Genomic DNA, 23,893 nt, shown 5'->3' with positions numbered 1-23,893 from the left:
TTATTTAGGAGCTAAAGAATGCAGAAATAGCTTTACGAACACAGAAAACTCCTCCTGGTCTCCAGCATGAAAATACAGCCCCAGCAGAGTGAGTTACTGTTATTCATAAAAAATAGTCATATAATATGACTTGGAGAAGAGAAGACTCCAGGGAGACCTTACTGCAGCCTTTCAGTACTTAAAAGGGGCTTATAAGGAAGACAGGGAGAAACTTTTTAGTAAGGCCTGTAGCAATAGGACAAGGGATAATGATTTTAAACTGAAAGAGAGTAGATTCAGGCTAGATATAAGGAAGAAATCTTCTACGATGAGGGTGGTGAAACACTGGAACAAGTTGCCCAGAGAGCTAGATGCCCCATCCCTGGTAACATTAAAGATCAGGTTGGACGGGGCTCTGAGCAGCTTGATCTAGTTAAAGATCTCCCTGCTTATTGCAGGGGGGGTGGACCAGATGACCTTTAAATGTTCCTTCCAACGCAAACTATTTTATGATTCTATGAACTTCATAATATGAACTTTTTTTCTGCTTCTTGTAGCATTTGTACTGAATGCTTCATAGAATCAGTGTTTTATTTGTACACTTAATTTATCTTTATCTCATAGGCGTGAGAAATACAGTCTTTACTCTCCACAAGTAGAGGGACATCAAGAATGTCATAGAACATAACTGTTGCAATTAATTAAATGAAAATTGGGAGCTAATACAGATGAGATTAAAAAAAATAGGGGCAGACTAGTAAAGTTTAATCATATGATTTCATTGTTTTACTCCTATAGCTACTTCAGAATCTTGGTTGAGCAGTTTGAAGTACAGCTGCAGCAATACAGGCAACAAATAGAAGAGCTGGAAAATCATCTTGCTACTCAAGCAAATAATTCACACATAACTCCACAAGGTAAATGTTTCAATTTCAGTGTTTCATACATAAAAATTAAAAAATCTTATAGCTATAAGAAAAACTTAGTATTTATTCTCCTCCTTTGTTATTGTTGGCTTTTCTTATTTAATATACAGAAATAAGTGTTCAGATAGATTCTGCAGTTGTTCAATGTAAAGATTTGGAATTAAAGGTTAAATTCATAAAGGTTCTTGTGCTTTTTAAGATGGATCCAGTTCCTGAGGTGCAATTTGTAAGCCTAGTTTGTTTTGACTGCTGCTGCATCCATCTCCTTCCCTTGAGCATCTAGCTGTTAAAAGGCTGATGTCTGGTACCTTCTGTCTTGCACTGGGCTGTGTGACCAGACAAACACAGGTGTCTGCTCTACCAGCTCCAAATCAAAATGGGAACTTTTCCTTAGTTTGGAGCCTGTTGATAATGCCTTCAGCTCTGACAGACTGAGAAAATTTAGTCTTGTTTGCTGCCACATCATTCAATCTTGGGAGAATCTCTGTGGTCAGAGAATACTGACCTGTGGACAGTAGTCTTCTGGTTGGCTACCATTCCTGTGATTGTAGACACTTTTATCTTTTGGGCCATTTTAGTTACAGGTCCTGCGATAAGTAGTGATTTCAAGTGCACGTCTTTGTGCCACGTGATACTTGACCATCTTGCCATCACAGGATGGTACCTAGACTCTGGATCTTGTATGTCAAAAACAAGAGAACTGTCTAGACCTAGCTTCCAGAATGGAAGATCTGCTGCATCCTGAGGGTCCTCTATCTTTCCATGTGATCTTCTTGTCTGTCCAGAGTAGGAGAGGGATGCCTTCACAGATTTTCCTTAGGTTTTTCAGCAGTTTCTGCTATTACCTAAAGGTTCTTTGCTTGTGTGGGCAAGGCTTAATCTGTTGTGCCACCATGCTCAGACTGTCAGCAAATGATCTGGTGATCTAGTCAACACTGTATTGCATATGTAGCCTTTAGCATACAGGAAACCATGACCCAGAATGTCTTGAAAACTTTGAAATGTCTAGTATTCAGTATCAATAAATTGTCTCTAGACAGTTTGGAAACTTGTGGCCAGTCTTCCTAGATACCGCTGCCTCCACAACCCTGCAGGTTGGCATGAGATTTGTTCCCCAACTTTTCTTTTTCAGAAAGAAATGCAAATTATAATGGAGAAATTCCCCTATGGAGAGGCAGACCTTTTCAGTTCAAGAATCATTGCTAGACCTACACATCTTCAAGAACTTGATAGCTACTATTTGCATTTCAGTAGGTTATATGCATCCTTCAGAGGAAGTGCAGAAGCTGATCTTTTCACAGTGAAAGACCACTTCACTTTTGTTGTCCACTTTGGTACATTGTTTCAGTGCTTCTTTCAGAAAAGCATTTTTTTGTCAGCAGATGCCTCATTTTGCCAAAACCTTTGAGATTTCCCCTTTAATGCTAAAGTTTTGCATTAGTTGGGTCAGTGCACTGAAAACACTTTCATATCTATGTGGGAAGTAGGATATCCTAAATCTAAGACTTTATGTAGGCAAGAAGCTCCCCATTGTGTTTATGATATGCTTGTGGGTAGAGCTAGAATAGGAGTTCCTGTGGTGCTTGTTAAGCATGTCTAAAATATAAGTAAAGCTTCCATTCTACTGCGGTCTCTTTGGCAAAATCAACTGAACACTTAACTGCGCTTTAAGTCAGAAAGAGTGGAAAATATATACAAATACAAGAAAACCTGATGTAACTGTTTTATGTAAAAACCAATGAGGTAGAATGTTCCTGTGTAATTAGATAAAGTTAGGTTAAATAAAATTTTTTAGCTTTGCTAAATGAGAGTATCATAGGAAATGAATTACCATGCATATAAAAATAAATCTGACAAAAGAGTACTCTCCAAAATACAGTTTGAAGCCCTATCAAAAGTAGTCCTTCGGTGACTTGTGGCACCCAATTGCTATCAGATTCTGTATTTCCTATAGACATGAACTTGTTCTCGTGCAATTTTTTTTGTGCTTTGTGCTGTATGGGTTTTGGGTGGGCTTCTTGCTGTGATATAAACACTAAATCTTTTCTCCTGGTAGTAAGATTGTCACTTACCAATATTTTATATGCCCCTTACAGATTTGTCTATGGCTATGCAGAAAATCTATCAAACATTTGTAGCTTTAGCTGCACAACTTCAATCAATACATGAAAATGTAAAGGTATGTTGTTTTGATGTGTTCCTGTGTATTTAGTGAAAGAACTACAAAGAGTCACTTTCTGAAAATATAATATATCTTCAGGTATTCTTTTTTTTCCTTCTGTTAAAATAACTGCTTTTAAAAATTTTCAAACTGTCCTGGAGAAATGCTTTGATGAAAAAAGTAACTCCACAGTCATTTATGTTACAAAATGTTTTTCATTTAACTTTTTCCTTTTTAATTGTTAATCAATTTTTGAAATGTCTGTCTTTGAGCTCATGCTTCTATGTTTTGCTTTTTGCCCAATGACCTCTTGATCTCGAGCAAAGATGATATAAATCTGCTCTTACTCAAATAGGTAACAGGAAAAAAAGTAGGTATTCATATGTAAGATTTTTCAACATAGCAAAGAATTTTGGTGAAAATTGTGTTCTGGCTTGCTTAATTTTTTTCAACCTGTTTTTTGTGGAAAGTCATATATATGAGAGAAAAAAAAAGGCTACTGTTAAAAAATGCTAATGTATCAAAGGTCCTAGTTAAGCTTGTTTTTTCCATCATGGACTCTGGCTGGAATTTCCCATTTACAGTTCTGGACATACTGACAAAATGTGAATGTTCTACAATCCATAATTTTTCTTGAGATCATCAGAATCCTTCTTGGTTACAAAAAAAAAAACCTTGGAGAAGAGTACAAGTGTTTGGCATTGTTTCTGCTAAGTGACTTCCTTAATGGGAATACCTCTGGTAAATCTTCTGCTTGTTTCCTTCTCAAAGCTTCTTCTGCACAGTATTGCTAGTTCTCTAAACAGCTGAAACTTTTTACTTTTCCTGAATAAAGTTCGGGGATACTGAGGATCTTGTATGATCTAGATTCCTTGCATTGCATTACTTCTGTCAGCAAGGATATTCACTGGTTTACAGCTACCTGCCATCAGATATTTATGCTGCTCTTAGTTAACTCAGTTTTGGTACCAGGTATAGAATATATCAGCTCCTCCATAATTTCGGCAGAATTACATGAAAAGGATTCCAAATGTGTTCTGGACTCTTTGCTTCTGAGATCTGACTGTAGCCTGAACTTATGCAGTGGTCTTTGTGGTGACACATTTTTGTTCCTCTTCAGTATGAAGAGCTGGGTTAGTATGCAAGGATAAGCAATAATATCTTCAGTACCTTGTCAGCGTGACTGAATAGGAAAGGCTTTACTTCAGCTTAAGTATTCTGTTGCTTGAAACTAAGGGGCTGGTTTGAGGATTTTTCTTTGGGGGGGGGGGGGTTGAGATTTAATCTAGTGGGTGGACATGAAGGCTGATATTTTGGAAGACACAATTATAACTAAAACTTAAAAATCAGAAAAATGGATGTACTGCTTAAGTGGATCTGTCATTCTGACCATCTGTTTTAGTTTTTCAGCTAGGAGATGCTAGGAGAGGAGAGCAGTTTTGAAACTGCTGTCTCTGCCTTATGGTTTGTGAAGGCAGAGCTGTGACTGCAATTCATTCCTTCGTCTGAAGTAGGCTTTCTGGTTTGCACATACACTTTGATTCAAAGGTCTGAAGTTGTAGAAAAATATGGCCTAAAACATCTTTGCACAGGGCTAGTTGTTAAATATATTTACATCATCTGTGAACATATAGATGTATTCTGTATCCAAGGTCAGTGAAGAGTTAAATGTGCTTGGGCACAATTCCAGTAGAGAATGTAATTAAATCATTCTGCATACATTAGCCTTAAGAGCTGCTCTACAATGTCTAATGGCATTTGTCAGCTCCTATGGCAGTCAGCATGTCATTGTATTAAATCTCATCAGAGTTCTACAAATGTCTCTTCTCTCCAAAGACAGCACTCTTGATGTGACAGTGAGGTCATTCTTTTGGTGTGTTTCCTGCTGTTACTGATAGATTTAGAATTACAGCTGTTCAAATCCTGAGTCAGAATTTTTGGACTGTAAGCTCCTCTTCTTGGAAACAAGTATATCCTTAGCGAGGAACACAGGACATAGTACGCCTTCCATAAAATTCGACTGAACCTACTGTTCTTTGGTTTTAATAAATCTATTACATTTAAAGATTTTTTTCTGTTAGAAGATGGAAATAATTCTATCAGTTCTTTACTTGAAGCCATTTATTCTTTTTATGTTACCGAAGACATCCATAGTTCCCTCATCTGTGACAGGTAGAAGTGGCTCATGAGGAACAGGCCAAGCCAGGTGTTGCCACAGAAGGTGGGGTTTTGAGGGAGGAGAGGGCATAGACAAGCGGAGGGAGATCACGACACAACAGATTTGAGCTACTTGTTAGTCTAAAGCAGAATGATCTATTGCATTTGCACTGCATTATATAGTTGATGAAATGCATCAGAAACAAGAGTGAATTCTAAAATTCTGGTAGGTTCTTTAGCTTTGTGCTAAGAAAGGCAGTCAAGAGTGAAAGGAAGGAAGGAAATAGAGGTGAGGGTAATAGGGGAGCAAAAGCAGACTCCATGCAGACAGGGTAGCACTGAAGAAGAGTGTGTTGTTTTGTTACAAGCTGGTAATATGGCTGTATTTTGCCTTTTGGGTCCGCTAGTACAGTGATACAAATTTAATTGTTCTGGCTGTAGCTGATGTAAAACAATTCTTTGCAGCTCATACCCTGACTAGACCCTTTCAGGTTGTGGGAGGCTTTTTTTTTTTTTTTAAATGTTATTTATAACTCAGTGTCTCTTTCCTTATTAAGTTAAGGTTTTATGTCAAATACACTGAACTAAAATGGCTTCCCCCCACCCTCTTCAGATGCTCAAAGACCAATACCTTGGCTACAGGAAAACCTTTCTGGGAGATGCCATGGATGTGTTTGAGGCAAGACGAACGGAAGCTAAGAAGTGGCAGAGCGCGCCACGTGTTACCACTGGACCGACCCCTTTCAGCAACATACCAAATGCAGCAGCCGTTGCGATGGCTGCAACACTTACTCAGCAGCAACAGCCTGCTACAGGTCTGAGTGCATTCAAGTTATAGATTATTAGTGTTATGACAATAGTAAATTTGTGTAAAATTTTCTATGAGGTCTTCCTTTGTGTTAGACTAAAAATCTAAACATTGTGATGAGCAAAGTTACTGATACATAGCCAATAGAAAAATGCAGGGTAGACTTAGCAATAATTATACAACAGATACTTAATCTTGTGAATTTACTTGTATTAGTGATATTTACTGTGTTGTTCGAACTTACCCCTTGGAATGTGAGTCTTCACTCTTAAGTAACATCTCTGAATACACCTAGTATAGCCTCTGTCCAGAATTGTATGGTTATAGTAAATTATTCAAATCGGTGAGGAGAGAATATCTAAATGCGTATTACCTTTTCTTATGTAAAATTAATATTGCATTTTTATATAGCACTTTGGAACTGTAAAATGAAAAATGCTGTAGAACAGGAAGGATAGTGGAGCAAACATCTGTAGAATAGGAAGACGGATGCCTGGCTTATTATTTTATAGCCAACTCCTTTGTCAGGGTGATGTTGAGGAGTTTTTGCTAGCCATTCTGCTGTTGTGAATAAATATTAGAGAATGTAGAGTGGATCAGTGGTTCTGTGTATGCATGTGTGTAAGAGGAAGGCCAAAACAGAGGAAATGCATGACCCACTGCTAATGAAGAATAGATATGTATGGCAAAGGAAATAACTTAAGGCACCTTAGTTGACATTGTTATACTAACCAACACTTCTCAGAGAGGGATTCCTGAATGTAGAGAATGGAATTAATATTTAATCATTTAACAGAAATAAGATAAATTCCATTTAATTTTACTTGAACATGGATATGTGTCTGTCAGAAAATTATGAAAACCATAGGTAACTTCATTCTACCATTTTTCTAAAATGTTGTTTATCGTAGGTGTACTGAAAGTCATATTAGCACCTCTTCCTTATCTTGTCTTACAATAGCAGTCATATTTTCAATGGTTTTAATTAGAGACCTATGCAGCAACCACCCTAAGTTTGACAAATTAATAGACTGTCCTTGCCATCTCCATAAAAGGAAAGTAAAATGTGCTTCCAGCCCTGGCCCTTATAAACAGCAAGGAGATGGGTTTAAAAGACAAATACACCAAAATATTTTGAACACAATGAAGAATGAAGTCTTTATGAAATATTTATTTTCTAAATTTCCATCATAGACCACAGTCTTCTGTTGCTGCTATGTTAATCCATGGAAATTTGGTTGAAGTGACATCTGCAAGAGAGTCTGGTTTTAAACAGAAAACACGAGATAATGTAATGTCATGCTTCAGGATTTTTAATACAGATGGATGTTGGCTTGTGCATCCTAATGTTGCCAGAGTAGTTCCCTCTCCCTTCGTCTTCCTCCTTGTCTCATGTTTTTTTTAAATACTCTCCACGGTCATTACTGGATTAGTTGTGTACGAAAGTCATATACTTGGGATGCCACGTTTAAAGTTACACCTGAATTTTTGTGAATTGGGGTGGGGGATTTGAACTTCTCCTTCCTAGTCCAGATTCAAGAGAACTGCTAATAACTTCAGTAAATTGATGCCATTTATGGCATGACTTTGTGAATATTCTCTTGGGGTAGGAGTTGAAGAGAGGAGAAAAAAAAAAAGGCAAAATTGATCTGTACCAACACACCTGATGTAAGGTGACTTTATACCTTGAGGTATTTTGTAACATTTTGTAGTGAAAGGAGCAAATGGGAGTCTACGTAGGTTGGTTTTGAGGTTGGGTTTGTTTTTTTTTGGTTGGTTGGTTGGTTGTTTTGGCAGAGTATTTCAAAAGCCAAAAATGTGCCAACTACAAGAGTGATGCAGACAGAACAAGGCCATTAACTTATGTCAAACATGCCAACAAAAGTAGACAACAATTTGTTTACTAATTTGGTTGGAATACTGTTACCCTCCATGCAACTCACTTGATGTGGAGAAACAGAGGTAGATTGATGTTTTGAGTGGCCCTTCAAGAGTACTTAAAACTTAGAAAATGGAACTTGAAGTCATCTTTTCTGTTCCTCTGGCTCAAAAACGGGACTAGTCAGGCCTGACCTATTTCAGAGATATCTTAAAGTCTTAAAAGCTTGCTAGAAAGGAGAGTTTCACAGCTTTCCTAGATTACTGATTTCAGTGCTTGACTTTTTCCCAACAATTTACCTAAAACTCCTTAGCTTCAGATTAAGGCTGCCACTTTTTGTCTTACTCTTAGTGGAACAGGAAAAGAATTTATTCTTGCAATTTTGCAGGAATCTTTAAATATTTAAAGACTGCCTCCTCTTCATTTCCTTTTCCTTGTTTGAATTTTCAAATGGCCATTTGCTGCAGTAAAACTGCAAATGTTTGCATGTTTTAACTTTGTGTTACGTTATTATGAATTTGATAAACTATCTGCTATAAGTTAAAATAGCATGTATTTCTTTGTAAGATCTAGATCCTGAAGTGTGGGATAGATGAGGGGTGGTAGAAGATTATGACAGAAAAGACTATGAAATGAGGTGTATGTTAAGGGGGGGAGAGGGTGTCTGTGTAATACCTGACCTGCTGTTGCTGTTCTTGAAGATAAGAATAAACCAAGGAAATTAATCTGGACTTAAAAGTTTTTGACTAAAATCTAATCTATGGTACTCTAGTATTGAGGGATCAGGATGGTTAGTGTCTTTTTTAAAAAAAAAATTTGATGTTTACATGGTTAAGTCTATTTCATAAGATTAATTTAGAGTTAGTTACTGTTCTTTCTCTGAAAAAGATAAATAATAATTTATTTTAAATTTGTGTTCAGAAGTTAAAAGTTTAGTAGCTACATCTAAGCTGTGGGATCAGGGAATGTTTCCCCAGTTGCTGGGTGTAGATATGCACCCTATTTATGTTCTCTCTGTGTGCCAAGACATGTCTGGCTTCTATTGAACTATGTAAAGCCAGTGGATCCTGGCCATATGGAAGAAAGGGAGCAAAGATGCACTCCACTGGTCTCCTGGGATGGATAATCAGGACACCAGGACTGTGGTGTGCACACTGAAGCACGATTTTTGTGCTGTTTTTTGAAGCTGGAGTTACTAAAATTATGCTTAAGTCTTGCCTGCACACAACTTCTCTCCCTAGTTTAGCACTTTTGCTCTGAGCATAGCTTTATTGGTAGCAGTGAGGCTGATCATGCTTTTGTGCAGTAGCAGCTAGAGTTTTAACCACTGCCTCACCTGCACCCTCCCTGAGCAATCTTGAACAGCATGGAAGTTAAAATGATGGTGGCTAGTCTACCTGTTATTATTAATAGGACTAAAGTAAAAGATTTTGAAGGAAATCAAAGCCTAGTGAACTAAGAGCTGTAAATGCATGAGGCTGATGTTTTTCTGGTAAGACTAAGTTGTCTTAAAGAAATGCTTTTATTCAAGCTCACCTTTCCTCCTCTAAAAATTAAGTACCCTCCCAAGAACTTAGTTACTCTCTCCTTAACTGGTGAAGTGCAGAGTTAGTCAAAGCATTATCGAGCTATTAGCACACTCTATGTTTTGGCTTGACTCGGTATGAGACTGAAGTGCTAGTGAGAAAGGATACTGAAATCTTTATAGCACTTAAAATTTTTATTGTGTAATTTGATATCAACCTTGGTTAAAATTAGTGTATTATTTTGTCAGAATCAGATCTAAGTTGTGACACTAAATTTGTTCACTGTTAGGACCAGCTGTGATTTAAAAAATTGCAGAATGTCACTTTAGGAAATCTGGCTGACCTGTGTGGACTCTTTGTAGTGGGTCCTATTCATTAAACTGAAATGCTCTACAGGGCAAATATATCAAGTTTTAAAATGTTAAAATACTTGTTATAAAGGATTTGTCTTGTACCTATAATAGCCGGAAGTGCCAATTTTTTGCTAGTACTTTTGGCATCAAAGAATCTTTTACTACTAGGTTTTTGCTATTGAAAATTATGTTTACTTACAAGAACTGTAAGTAGTGATGATGCCTTCAGAACATTATGGTACAAAATCAACAAATATCATATGCTGTTGCTCAATGAAAAGCTTGTTAGCCTAAGGCATAAGATCCTGTTTTATATAATCTGAGGTGTTTTAGAATAATGTTTTTTTTACTGGTTCTAAAAAGCATGTTGCATTTGGTAAAAAGCTTGGCCTGGAGGACTGTAGTGTTTTGTTTTAAGGTCTTCCACTAACAGTGCCTCCTACTGAGATAGAAACCTGTGCACTTGAGAAGGGACTGGATATGTGTTTTGGATTTCTTTTAGTTTATTAGATGACTGACTAACTTGTGTAGGGTTTTTTGATTCTTTTTCTTGATAACAGTTTTCTTTTTTTTAAAGAGCTGCTAGGTAGATGTATCATTATTTAAACTGGATGTAAACAAGTTTAGTTTGAAATTTATGTGAAAATTTGTAATTATAAAATCTTATATACTTTTTTTTTAGTTGAAAAAATAGCTTGGGTTTCCCAACTATTCCCTGCTAAGCAGAGACTGAAAGCTAACAACTTTTAGTTGCCCTTAAAATCTAGTTTAACACTACTTTGAGTATACAGATGTCGTTCAGCTTGGATCACATAAGAATTTTGTGTTCCTAGCAAAAATGTTACTTTTCAATATACAGTGCCTTTCACTTGATTCAAAATGATTTTCCATTTAAATCTTCAAATACTGAAATGATTTTAAAAGCTTGAAATATTTACATTTTAAAACTCTAGATAAATATTAGTAACAGGAAACTTTGTAGTACGAAGGAGGAAGTTTTGAATGAAAATAAGCCCAAGTGTGATAATGGTTTAGGAAAAAGACTGAAATCATCTGAGCTTGTATAGTAATATTAGAATAAATCATCATTTTCATTGATATAGTACATAAAGTATGTTCAAAGGTGGAGAAGGCTACCTTGAGGAAAGGTGTGAATGCCTGTGGATTAAGAGTTTGGCACTGTATCTTATCTTCAATGGTTAAAATTTTAAACTAGTGCACTGAAAACTGTTTGAAAAAGACAGGAGTATAAGATTGTACTGTGAAAACTGTCAAAATAAATTAATTATTTATCAGAATTAATTATTTTAAAATGTGTTAGTAATGGGCTAGCAAGTTGATTCTTTATTTCCCAAGGTTAAGGGGGGGGGGAAGGAACTGAGGCTGTAAATTCATCTTGGCAGACTGAAAATGTTTTTTGACAGTCCTGCATCTTAGTGTGAATATGCAGGGAAAGTACTGTCAACATTTTTTTAATTATGGGACAAACTCTGACTCTGAAATTTTGAATGTATCTAATTCATTAAGGTACATAGGACTGTGCCTTTTGTAAATGTTTATTTAAACAGGTGGTTTGACTAGTTTACCTTATTGAATGGTGTTATGTAGCAGAGCTTAAAAGATCTCAGTTATCACTTGTGTGGAAAAGAATTGAATTGTCATGTTACTGTGTAATTGACTTGCTTAAAAATGAACAATAAATTTAATAAAATAAAGTCATTGTCTTGTTTTTTATCTTAGTGTTCTGTTTAAATTTGGATGGAATACTTGACTAGTTTTGAAGATTCCGATTTATTAAATTAACTTTTTTAATACAGTTTTAGTTACATTAGTGTCAGTGCTCATGTTTTTAATTTGAAGGTTTTTCCCTTATTCTGATTCCATTAATACAGGTGGCAAAATGTTGTTACCTATGAGTTCTCTCAAGGTTTTGATTAATGTTTTAAAGTGTAAGGTGAGACTGGTTAACTTTTAAAAATACTAAATGGTGGTGTTATCATGTTACTAGCTTTGACTAGTTTCACCTTATTACAATCAGTGTTTTCTTAGATTTTTTTACTAGGTGGATGTAGAGGCAGTCAGTTAAGTGAGGAATTTTGATGAGGTAAAGTTTGGGATCTTAATGGGATTTGTTGAAAGCAATGATGTTCACATTATCAAATACTTGAATAAATAAATAAAGGACCTCTTTACTATGAAAGAGTAAGGCAAGTTTGTTCTCATTTTTTTTATACCAGGGCCACAGCCATCTCTGGGAGTTAGTTTTGGAACGCCATTCGGCTCAGGTATTGGCACTGGCTTGCAATCAAGTGGCTTAGGTTCTTCAAGCCTTGGAGGTACACTTTAACTTTTCTAATCTTTCATTTAATTATTATACCGCACATCTTAATCTCTTGCAAACCTTTAACTCCCTAAGAGGATGATCTTTTTCAGGGAAGGACCTTACAATCTGGCAGTCTGTGCTTTCCAAACTTCTTCGTGTCTTGCAGAAGGAGTTGCTAAGGCTAATACTAAGACTAATAAGCCATTGTAGTGAAAAACCAGGATGAATTAATCACATAGAAGTTCTGTTCTTAAAGCTAGGGAAGTACATCAAGTACATCCTTTTGTAACTACAACTTGACTTAATTTTATGTATATGAAAGTTAGGCACCTGAGACATTGGATCATGCCGTAGCTAATCCATAGAAGTTTTTCACCTTTATGTACAACTCTTAACTATAGGGATCCATTTCTGCTTGGATTAAGATAAGAATAAATGCTAAAAAATTACTGCAATTCTGGGATCCTGCTTGCTGAAACATACTTGCTTTAGCTGTCACTCTGTCCCTCAGTGCTGAGGTGGAAAAAAAAAAATCCCTCTTCAAACTGAAAAAGCAACATTTGAAGATGAGGGAAAAATACTTATCAAAATGTTAATAGTGCTGGTGGGAAATGTATTCCAAGAGGACACGTGACTGTGAAAGAGTAGGTGGTAATAAAAAAGATTATAAAATTCATGTAGACCTTTCCATTTAAATGTAATAGATTCTACTTGTAGTTCTACTACTGAGAATTCAAGTGATTTGTAGAATCTAATCTGCATGTAAATTTCCTATCTGTATAGGTCAGGGGTTCCTGTTCCTACAGCACAACTCAAAAGACACTAGTGTCCTCTGAAGCTTTTGTATGAGATCTGCAAAGAAAATTGTTACATCTGCTGAGCACAGACATAATGTGTTGTGGTTTTTCTTATTACATCCTCTCCTCTCTGCCACCTCAGTCTGCATCCCTACATTTTGCCTCTTTGAGCCAAACATATGAATCAGTGTTGTATTTAAAATGATTAAATATCACTCGGTATTGGAAAGATGATGTAACTTGAACGTTGCATCAATTTTACCTTAAATTATCATCTTGAAGTTATCTTTAAATCTACCAATGTCCTTTCTCCTCAGAATTTAAGCTTTTTCAGATAAAAGAAAGTCTGTACATCTAAACAGGAAAAATAACTGAGAATAGTGGGCTAAAAGGAAAGTAATTCTGAATTACCAGGTTGTTCCCACAATGGTTTAAATGCCTTAAAAAACCCATAAAATTCTTCCTTTTCAACCAAAGAGGTTGTAGACTACAGATTGTTTAACAATCTGTGTTCACCAATCTTGCCTATGTAAATTAAAGAACATTTTCTTTTAAATTGGTGGACAACTGCTTCTAGTTTTGTCTTAGAGGCCTAACTTGTATTCTTTTTTTGCTAGTTCTCTGCTTAGAAGGGCATTTGCTTGCACTTCATCTATTCTGTATTAATTTGCAAAATTTTCATCTTTTGTCAAATCAAGACTTGTCCGATAGAAGCAAATGTAGAAGAATAAAGGAATACATGCAAAATGTCCTGCAGGTGTGCTCTTGGAAACAAATTAGCAGAATGAATACTGAAGGGTTTTTTGGTTTTTGTTTTTTTTTGTTTTTTTTTTTTAAATCTTGGGGGGGGGAGGGTTGAACAGGACAATTTTTAATGTATAGTCTTGAAACATCATTTTAATTGGGGAAATTTGCTCTCTTTCAATGATAAATACTCTGTCAATTTTGTCAGTGATAAACATAGAGGCTCTTGCATTTTAAGTATATAAGATACATAGCGTAGGGATGCTATGCTTCATTAAATATTTGCAGACACCTTGCCTGATCATTGGTCATTCATTTCAAACTAGATAGGACAAAAGATAGGACTTCAGATAGTGTGTTCAATCCTTACAAGTTTTAAAATCTAAAATCTAAAAATTATTTCTGTAAAGGAATGGTGAAGGCTCAATTTGCAGTAAAATGCAAGTATTTCCCTGACACTTGAAACTTAAGATGGGTGCATAAATTTCTCAAATACAAATACTCTTCTCTTCTGGAAACCTCTGGAGACAGCCAAAATCACAGAATGTATTTCTCTTACTGTTCCTATTGTCTGGCCTCTATCTCAAACTGCAAATATCAACTTACTTTTCCTTTGAAGTGATCTCATATTAATAACACAATTTGAAATCTTGAAATAGTTATATTATGAAATTTAAAATGTCAATTACAGAATTAACAGAATGAGTTTTATTACAGCTATATGTTTATGGCTGCCCTTTATACAATGATTTCTCCCATTAAATATTGTGAAATTCTGTTTCTATTCTGTATTTAACCTATTTTGTGGTTTCCTAGATAAAGCTGATCCCCAATAACCTGGGAGGGGGATGACTAAAATAAGCCAAATGTAAACTCAAGAAAATGTTTACTCTAGAGAACTTTTCCTTGAGTTGTGAATGAACACTGCGGCTTTCTGTAATAGAAGTCGTATAACGTGTCTGAATTTTCTTAGTTTTGGCCCATTTGTTTACCATTTTCTTGCCAATTTAACAGCCATTCAACAGCAATTTTGTAAACTCTTATAGTTTACTTCACCTGTTCTTATATCTTTTCCTTTACTCAGTTTTGTATTTTGAAGGAAGTATTTTTCTCCAATGCTTTCCTGTTTGCAGTTTTCTTAACTCAATGCTGTGTTGAGAATAAAACACTCTTGAGACAATAATCCTAGGAACATTCGTTTACCAAATAATGCTTAGAATTATGTTTGGTTTTAGAATACTAGCCCAAAACCTATGTGTCTTTAATTGCTGTGTCTGTAATTTTTCTTGTTGTATGTCTTTACTATTATTCTACTAGGATTTGGAAGTAGCTCTGCCTTTGGAAGTAGTGCCACAGGAGCATCATCGTTTGGGTTTGGAACTACAAGTAAACCATCAGGAAGTCTGAGTGCAGGTTGGTTTGTTTCTCTTGAATTCAAGTTTATCTTAAAGCAAAAGTATTATAATCAAACTGCTGCCCTCAGTCTAAGCAAGCTACTGAACAAATGTGCTTAAAGTTGCATGTGTATATAATGATTAAAGTAACTATTTACTTGCTAAATACACACTTTCAGAGAAGTTCTTAGGTTCTGTTAAAGGTCTCCTAGGTGGACCGTGTTGAGTGAGCATTAATCTTTTCTGTTTGATGGTGTGTGTCTAATTAGGAGTGGAAACAGGAGATCAGATGCATCAGATTGGATCAGATGCAGCCTGAGGCACAGAAATGCAGTTACTACTTAAACGCATAGTCTATACAGTTACCGAGCTATTGAAATTAGTGTATAAATTTGTGACGAATATACCAGCAATTTGACTTCCTGTATTTAGAAGTAAAGTTTAAATTATTTTTAGAAGCCCAGAATGTTTCCTTAAAACTGCTTATTTGCTTATCCTTTCTATTTGAATAGTAAGTTATAGCTATTGTATCTCTGCATAGATCCATAATTCATTGTGTTAACTACTTTGAAAACATTTCTGTGGCAATTAAACTACTCAGTACTAATTTCACTTTTTTGATTTAATTTTGTTGGTGGTGAGAAAATGAAAATATGGATGCAATTGCTCCTTAACTCAGATGTTTGAAATCTTAGTCACTTCTATAGCTTGCATCTCTAATTGCTTTTTAAATAGGAGTTTGTTTTTGAGGCAAACAGTTTACTATAGTCTGTCTTACAGTCTTTCTTCAATGACAGATTGAAGGAGTATTATGTCTCCTGGGATTGGCTTTTGGTAGCATGTTTCTTTTCTAAAAGCAAAATGTTTTTTTACCTGCTACTAATACAAACATACCAAGTGGCTGGTATTTATTAGCAAGTGCCCAATACATTAGCTTGGACCACTGTCTTGTTAGTTGCTATGCTTTTCATTTTGTTTTGTTTTTAACTTGGTTAGTGATGGGTTGTGCTGTCAAATTAGGCCTGTAAAGTACCTTAAGCTTCGTATTATAAGGTGGAAATAGCTCACTAAGCTGGCTGTCTAACACTCATGAATGCGTAACACCCTTGTAAATTCTTGATCAAACATCTCTGATTTTGCAGTATGCTGTGTCTAGGCATCAACCTTCTTTTGCTTAGTTAGTTTTTAATATCATAAACAACTGGAAAACTTACACTGTTTATGTTTTTATCTTGTAGCTTATTTTTCCTGAGCCTATATTAAATTACCTATTATTAATATTTATATAAATAGTATTGCAGCATTTCAAACTGCTAAGTTGCAAAGTACATAATTTAGTTTTTAGTATATTAAAAAACATAATTAGAAAACTAGTAGTATGGATCAGTTGTCCACCACTAATAAGGTATCGAGCCAAAGCAAGTCTGTCTTAGCTATGTTGGTGGCATGCAGAGACAATTTAGATGTCATTTCACTGCATTCCTCAGAACAGGCTTTGTCATGGTGGCAGTGCACCCAGTCTCTCTTTAGCAGTAAGAGAGTTGGACCTAATAAGATGAAGATTGTTTTCAGTTATCTCAAGAGTCTCGGCTACAGAAGGTAGTAACCAGGAATGTAAGAGATTAAATGTAATTCCCATCATTTTGTGCTTATAAAATAAAGCAGTCGTGAAATCCTGATCTAGACTGGGATTATGGAATAGAAACCTCTCTAAAAATTTGGTAGCCCAGAAGCACATTAACATTTACATTTTTATATCCAAAATCCTATGCCGTATAGCTTCTGGATTGCATATGATCTTTAGTTTAATTTTATTGAGGGTGTATAAATGGGTTTGAATGATGCCCGAGGCTAGCCAGATTATATATTTTTTTAATTTTAATATGTCCTGTTTCTTGGATAACCTTTACAGGATCCTGAAAAAATATTATGGTTTATATTAGTTATATCTTGTTTCTGAATCTTTTTCTTCTGAAAAAGCTAGGAAAAGGGGGTGAATATGCCTTATGGGATATAGTGTTGTTACTGCTTGTGTTTAGATGCAAGTGCTTAAGTATTTTCCAAAACTAATGTCTAGTAAGTGTTCCATCACCCTGTCCTTCTAGGCTGCTTAGGTAATGCCCCAAGTCTCCTCCACGTGTTTTCAATCGGTTTGTTGTTATTTTAGAATGAAAATTATAGATTCCCAAATTGCTTCTGTCAAGTGTTTGTAAGTTATGAGTTAGATTTAATTGCTTTAAAAGATTTGAAAATGTTTCTAGTAGTAATACTGCTCTTCTCAATTTCAGTTTGTATGTTTGAAGAGAAAACTTTGAGTCCTCTGAAAGTACTTTAGCATCTTCTAATAGTAAATTGGGCTTAGTCCAGGAGCAGTCATTGTGTCTGCTGTGTCAGTAGATGAAAAGCTGAGCAACTGCAGTCTTCTCTCAATTTCTTTAGTGCACACAATTGCGAGATGAAACAAGTGTCTCAGACTTCCCTCTGAAACACACAGACATTGTGGAATGCTGACTACAAATCAAGTCTCAATTCCTAATCTTATTCATTTGATGGCAACCGAAAAGGCTGATGTGAGTGTGATGTTGTAAAAAGCATTAAGACTACCAAAGTGATGGCAAAAAAGGAAAAAAATCACCATTGAATTTATAGGTACAATGTTAAGGGGTGGGGGGTGTACACACACACTATTTTTGTGAAAACCGAGATGCTAAATAAGCTTTGAAGAGCTAAGCTGAGAATTTGTGTTGGAGACTTACAGAAGAATAGCAGCCTCAGTACATGGGATAAGAGATAGTCAAGTGGGATTGTGGCTGGACGTACTCATACTGCTGAAAAACAGACCTGAATATAATCCATGTGTAACTATGAACAGCTTTCAGATACAGAGGCTAATAGTACATTAGTCAAAGCTGTGCTGGAAATTCTTTTTGATCTACAGGACCTATTGTAGCGTGGGGGATGAGGGCAGGAATAGATTGCCTTTGAGATCTGCTGAACTGCTGTTTATCCCTGTAGCATTAAAATAAAAAAAAACTGTTACGGGGAGGTGTGTACCTCATGTTTGGCTTACCTATCTAAAGAGCTGACTGAAGCAGAGATGCAAAAAGCCCAAGGAATAAAGTGTACTCTAAGGTCCTTCAGGGGGATGCTAATTCTATGCCCTCGAAGGGCAGGTTGTCATTTACTTTCTGAAAATAATTGTTTACACATAAGTAATACTAATTTCAACAAAGAAATCGTTGATCACGTAGCTATGGTTCAAGACTTTGTGACTCTTCTGTCTAGAACTGAGCTATTCTGTGATTGATTCTCTTTCCTTGCAACAGGAATAAGACTGAATGTATACCTCATTCAAGGTTTTTTCCTGAACATTTACTCTGCTTTAGGGTTTGGTTTACTTTTAAGAACTTCGTACCATGGCCTTGTTATGCTGCCATGATGGACAAAGCCATTTAGATGAATTTCCCTTCTGCCTTTCTACACTTTTGTGGCTGCCCTAAATGGCACTTCTGACATAACAGCTATTAGTTTCCAAGTTATATCTAAATTAACAAGCATGTTCTCAGTCTTCTATCACACAGTTTATACATCTCTTTCTTATTCTAACATTACTCAAATAAAGCTCAGGCTGCCTTCCCTGCGTGCTTCAGAATAATCCCTGCATCTAGAAGCAGCTAGGAGGAGGTACTTCTTGAGCACTTTACCCTTGCCTGCTGAACTCCTGACACTATAGATCACATACAGCTTTATTATGAATGGCATTCATGATGTTTTCTATAGGAGGCAAAGCTTACCTGTTATCTCAGATACATACTTGAAGTAAAAAGGTAACTTACCAAGACAAGTTTTGATTATTAAAGATTTTTTTAATTCATGAGACACCCTGATGAAGAATAAGCTTATTGCTCTAAAAATCTTACTTGGGATTCAGAGTCAGCAGGGAAATGGAGGAGTAGTTGCATCTGCTTCACCCCTTACATCCTAGGATGAGACAAATTATTCGACAAAATTTAGACAAGACCCAAATGAACAGTATCGTTAGTCACACTCTAGATCTGCATGCTCATTGCATTGACAATGAGTTCTGCACAGGCAGCTGTGTGTTGAAGGACTGCAGTTACTGGAATGTAGGTAATGGGGGATTTTCTTGACAAGATGATGTGGTGTGTAACTCGGGGTCCAGAGATTGCAGGAGGAAGAGTTTCACGTTATGTTTTGAAGTAGTTCTTGGTGCAAAGCATCAGTAACAAGAGAGGGAACAGAAGACATCAGGCTTGTGAGAGCCACTTTGGGATTCTGATGAGACAACCAGTTGAGTTTTTATTTCTGTGCTTTAAAAATAATTTGGCACTGAGTTGAAGATCCTGATGGGATCAAAGGATTGCTTTATCTGTCTACTAGACAGCTAACAAAACTATGTTAAGTAATGTGTATTGAGAATATACCCTTTTTTACTTGTGAATCGGTCCCATTTTTTCTTAATATTTTAATTGTTTACAGGTTTCCGTGTGCAACTTGTATGAAACTGTTAAAATCTTAACTTGCTCATGTCATACTTGTTAGTTCGTGTGATCGGTTACCTTACTCAGTTTCTTGAGAGAACAAAAAGCGGAGTTATGAAGTTCTGCTTCTTATTAAGTAATAGTTGAGAAATTTCTGGCATTCTCTAATAGTTTCAATTATTATCCAAGTTGGTTGTGCATAACTGATGCAAATTCACAAAAGGAAGTAAAATGAGTTGGTGTTACTGTTGCTGAAAACTGTAAGCAGATTTTCTTCAACTGATCTTGTTTGATAGCTGAACCAAATGTTCAATTTGTTGACCTTGATAAAAGAGGGTGGAGGAGTTGAAATAGCGCAATTTGCTCACCTAGTCATTCAGTTTTTCCAAAGCTTTGTTTTCAGTGCTGCTTTTTGGTTTAAGTCGTAAAGGGTGGTTTTTAAATTGCCAAGAATTTGGCAAGGATTTTGAGCCTTCTCTGCCTCTCATTTAAGGCATGGTCTGTGCCACATACGTTAAGACAGGCAAAGGTAGCCTAGACAGTAGGGCACAAGGCCGGCAGCTCCGACTCCAGCTTTGCCGTTTACCTGCTGTGAGTGGGGTGAGCGGGCCGTGGTCTGCTTCTACTTCTGCCTTCCCTCCCACCCTACGTACGCATTACATATTAGACCGAGAAGTTGAGGAGTTGCGCTTCTTCTGTTGTACAATTTCAGTGAGACTTTCGGGTGCTGCTGTTGTATGGATACTGGTATAATAGACTTGTGATTTAGGATAGAATTCTTTACAATCACTGAGGTAGACTGCATTAGTGCTGTAATATCCAAGTTGTCATAGCAAGTCCAAGTGTGTTAGCAATGTGGCATACTGCTGTAGATCCATGCTAGTATAAAGTATTACAAATATTGGTAATAAAGTGACTGGTGTTTATAACTCCAAGGAGGACAAACTTGCAATCCTGATATAACTTATGTTTTAAAATATTTTTCCCTCCCTCATATAAGGCTTTGGCAGCTCGACTACATCTGGGTTTAACTTCAGCAATCCCGGCATCACAGCATCAGCTGGCCTGACGTTCGGGGTATCTAATCCTGCATCTGCAGGCTTTGGGACAGGAGGGCAACTTCTTCAGCTGAAGAAACCTCCAGCTGGAAACAAGCGAGGGAAAAGATAGGCACCCCTTTTAGGGAAGGGGAAGTGAATCAACTTTGTTCATCTGAAAAGTCTATTTTTCTAGATTGATGCATTAGTTAAATTGCATCCCAGGAGATTTATAAAAATTTTGCTACTTTTCCCTAGTCTGAAATACAAAATGGAATCATATTGAACAGCTATTTTCTTGTGAATAGAAACCCGTTTATGTATTTTTATTTTTGGTCCTAGTTTTAGAAATGTTCTATACTGCATTATTATTAAAGAATCTTGTAAAACCATCTATTTAACCTAATGTTAGTAGCAGAATATTTTTTGTTAATAAGCTTTATACCATATGAATATATGCATATTTGTTTTTTTGTACAGATAAAATATATTCTAGTACAATTACTAGAGTTCATATCTTCTGTTCCTGGATATGGCCTTTAAATCTACTTCAGGGTGTTTTTGTGTATATGGATGTAAATATATACAGTACAGTGCACACATCTGTGTGTATGTATGTGTATATATATATATATGTGTATAAAATACAGATGTGCAAACCTCACCCCATAGACAGGTCTCCTTTTCTTTGTGTGTTCTCTTTCTCCATGTTCCCCTGTGGTCCCATATCTTGATGTTCCTAGGAGTTTCAAATAGTGGGTCCTGGGCTATGTCATCATTGCTTCTTGTGTTCTGTTGTTTAAGACCAGCTGACATACAATGTTTACTATTTCATGAAGTTTGGTAAGTAGTGGTTAGTAGCTGGGGTTTTTTAACCTTTTTCTTCACCCATTTAGCAGCCAACTGTAAAGAAGAATCTGAGGTTTTGACACAGACATTTCATAGGTGGTGTTCCCAAACTGGTTTTGTTTTTTCTCCTGAGCTGAACAGTAGAGTGTTGCAGGACTTCAGCTGAAAGCTCAGGATGCCACGAGGTCTGTGTGCAAGCAGAGGGTTGTTGGGCTGGATGAGCTTTTCCCTGCAATTGGGGGAGACAGGATATGCTATTCTAATGAAAACCCAAATTAGCTGTTACAAAATGGAGTTGATTCACTAGCTTCTTGTCAGTGCTACTAGCACTGACTCAAAAGCAGTTGCGTATCTGCTTTCAATACGAGGTATAGTACAATAACTTGCTGCTAAGGAATGGAGGAGGAAAATGATGCAATTTGAAGGTTAAACCTATTGCAAGAGTAGTTTATGAATCTTGCATATTACAACATCACAGCTTGTTGTGCTGCATTTCCAATTTGGTGTGCACTAGAAATAGCTGGGAAAACATCTTAAGGAGGGAATAATAGCTCAATTGAATCTTTGCAAGTGAAGATACAGGCTGAAGTGTGAACATGGAACTTTGGAGCCAAGTTGCTTTCTATGTAGAAGATGTTTTGTATATAACATGCATCAAATGAATATTCACAATCATTTTCACAAAAGCACCTTTTTTTCTAAAACAGTTACAGTGCATAAGATTTTTCTAGTACCAGGTCATTTGCTTTCTATTGTTAAAGAGTTACTACCATTTTGTATGTTTTGGAAATGATGTCTGCATTCAGCAGTGATTGCTCTTTGACAAATGTTCGGTTTGTCACTTGATCTGATAAAATTAAGGGAAACTGAGCACAGAATTCTTCACTTTTGTACTTGTATGTTATTGCATCTTTGTGAGCAGTCTCTTAGGAAGGGATACAATGTGGTTTGGTTTTTTTTTTAATGTTTCGGAAAAATAAAGCTTACAGTTTATTTTAATTTCAACTTTTTTTTAAACTTTTATTGGGCTGCAGTCAAAACCGTAATGTTTGTATTCCTTTGTTATTGCTTTTTTTAATAGTTAATATGTTAAACCACTGGACTCTCTTGTAATGTATTAATTTGTGAAACTAATTCTAAATGTGTACTGTTTGTCCCTATGTGCAACTTACCATTGTGCAAACAATAAAACAATAATGCTGTGATCCTTGTAATAAATATTTGCCTCTTTGAAAGATCATTTCCTGCTGTTCTCCTATGTTATAGGAGAAACAAAAATGTCATCAGCTAATATGTAGAATTGTTTTTCCTAGAATTTATGTAGTGCAAAATTATTCTTGCTGAAGTTAGGGCCTTGATCTCTGGATTGAAAGTGAGGGGGTGGAGGGAGGTATTGTATTGTGGATTTGTCTAGATCTTCTCACAGTGCACTGTATAGACCTGGATCGTGCTGTAATGTAACACAGCACTAGGTATGGCTTTGTAAATTGGAAAGCAGTCTTTGCCTCCTGGGTACCTGTGTTCTGTTTCTTTTCACATTAAAGCAACACTTAGGCTAAACTAAGGACATAAGTGAAAAGGTGATTATGTAATAGAATAATGACATGCTGGAGTACAAACTAAAGTCAAAATGGGATTTGAAATAATTATGTTCCCAGAATATTACTTGGGTGGCTGAATGTAGCCACGATTTTCAGGGATCAGCATTGTATACGCTGTTTGAAATGATCCCCACCCCCCGCAATTTAAAGACATGTAATATAATTAGAGTGCAAATCACAAATACATCCAAGGTGTGGCTTGGTTATCTACAAGGCAGGTTAAGAAGCTGACCTGTACTTAAACACTGTGAAATGAAATCAAGTCTGGATTATTTGTTCTGTAAAGAAAGAAAAATAAGTACTGGAGGAAGGTTGAAGTCACATATGTAGGATGTGGTCTCTATTAGTTTGTACCTTGTTGTACAGCTGTGGTGTAAACTTACTTATGTGACCTCTTTCTTTTACTAGAAGTAACTTGTTTTTTCTTCACTCTTCTCCCTGCAATGAATGTAGCAGGAGGTAAGATAGCGTTATGCCTTAGATTGCTTGCTTCATGAACCTCTTCGTGGTCCAGCACCTGAAAACTTTCTTTACGCTCACATTTGTCTCGGTTCCTGACAAGTTGGCTAGCTCGATACTACCACACTTATTGCTTGCTTGCAGACTAGGAGGGAGAAGGTTGAAATAAGGTGGAGTTGGGTAGAGTTTATGCCTCTTCCTTGCCACAGGAAATCCAAATCCAGCTATACCCCCTCCATCTACGTATTCATAACATAACTGCATTTTGAACCTCAGTTGCTTTTATAGCATCCTTTTTAAAATGAAAATAAAGTTCAGGAATGCAGGTTTAGTGGCCTCTTTTTTCCTTCTTTGACATCAGTGGGAATTCTTTGGTTTTCTCCAGTCCGCTACTCATG

At 36.3% G+C, this 23,893-nt stretch overlaps 1 protein-coding gene across 4 annotated transcripts in view; it reads left to right on the top strand.

The window, feature by feature from the left end:
* Window positions 1-22,640, top strand: part of NUP58 (nucleoporin 58) — a 38,309-nt gene extending 15,669 nt beyond the window's left edge. For 3 of the 4 annotated variants that reach the window (XM_041118497.1, XM_030042681.2, XM_030042680.2), the window contains exons 10-16: window positions 9-88; window positions 778-896; window positions 3,002-3,084; window positions 5,837-6,038; window positions 12,027-12,125; window positions 14,971-15,066; window positions 20,550-22,640. In XM_041118497.1, coding sequence (XP_040974431.1) covers window positions 9-88; window positions 778-896; window positions 3,002-3,084; window positions 5,837-6,038; window positions 12,027-12,125; window positions 14,971-15,066; window positions 20,550-20,719 — 849 coding nt within the window. In that variant the 3' untranslated portion in view covers window positions 20,720-22,640. The remainder of the gene's footprint in view (window positions 1-8; window positions 89-777; window positions 897-3,001; window positions 3,085-5,836; window positions 6,039-12,026; window positions 12,126-14,970; window positions 15,067-20,549) is intronic. The other variant, XM_041118496.1, reaches the window with a different exon arrangement.
* The last annotated feature ends 1,253 nt before the right edge of the window (window positions 22,641-23,893 follow it).

The sequence above is a fragment of the Aquila chrysaetos genome, chromosome 19 (assembly GCF_900496995.4).
Source record: "Aquila chrysaetos chrysaetos chromosome 19, bAquChr1.4, whole genome shotgun sequence".
NCBI classification, from domain to species: domain Eukaryota; kingdom Metazoa; phylum Chordata; class Aves; order Accipitriformes; family Accipitridae; genus Aquila; species Aquila chrysaetos.
Note: the sequence above shows the minus strand (reverse complement) of the source record. Positions and strands in the feature narration are given on the sequence as shown.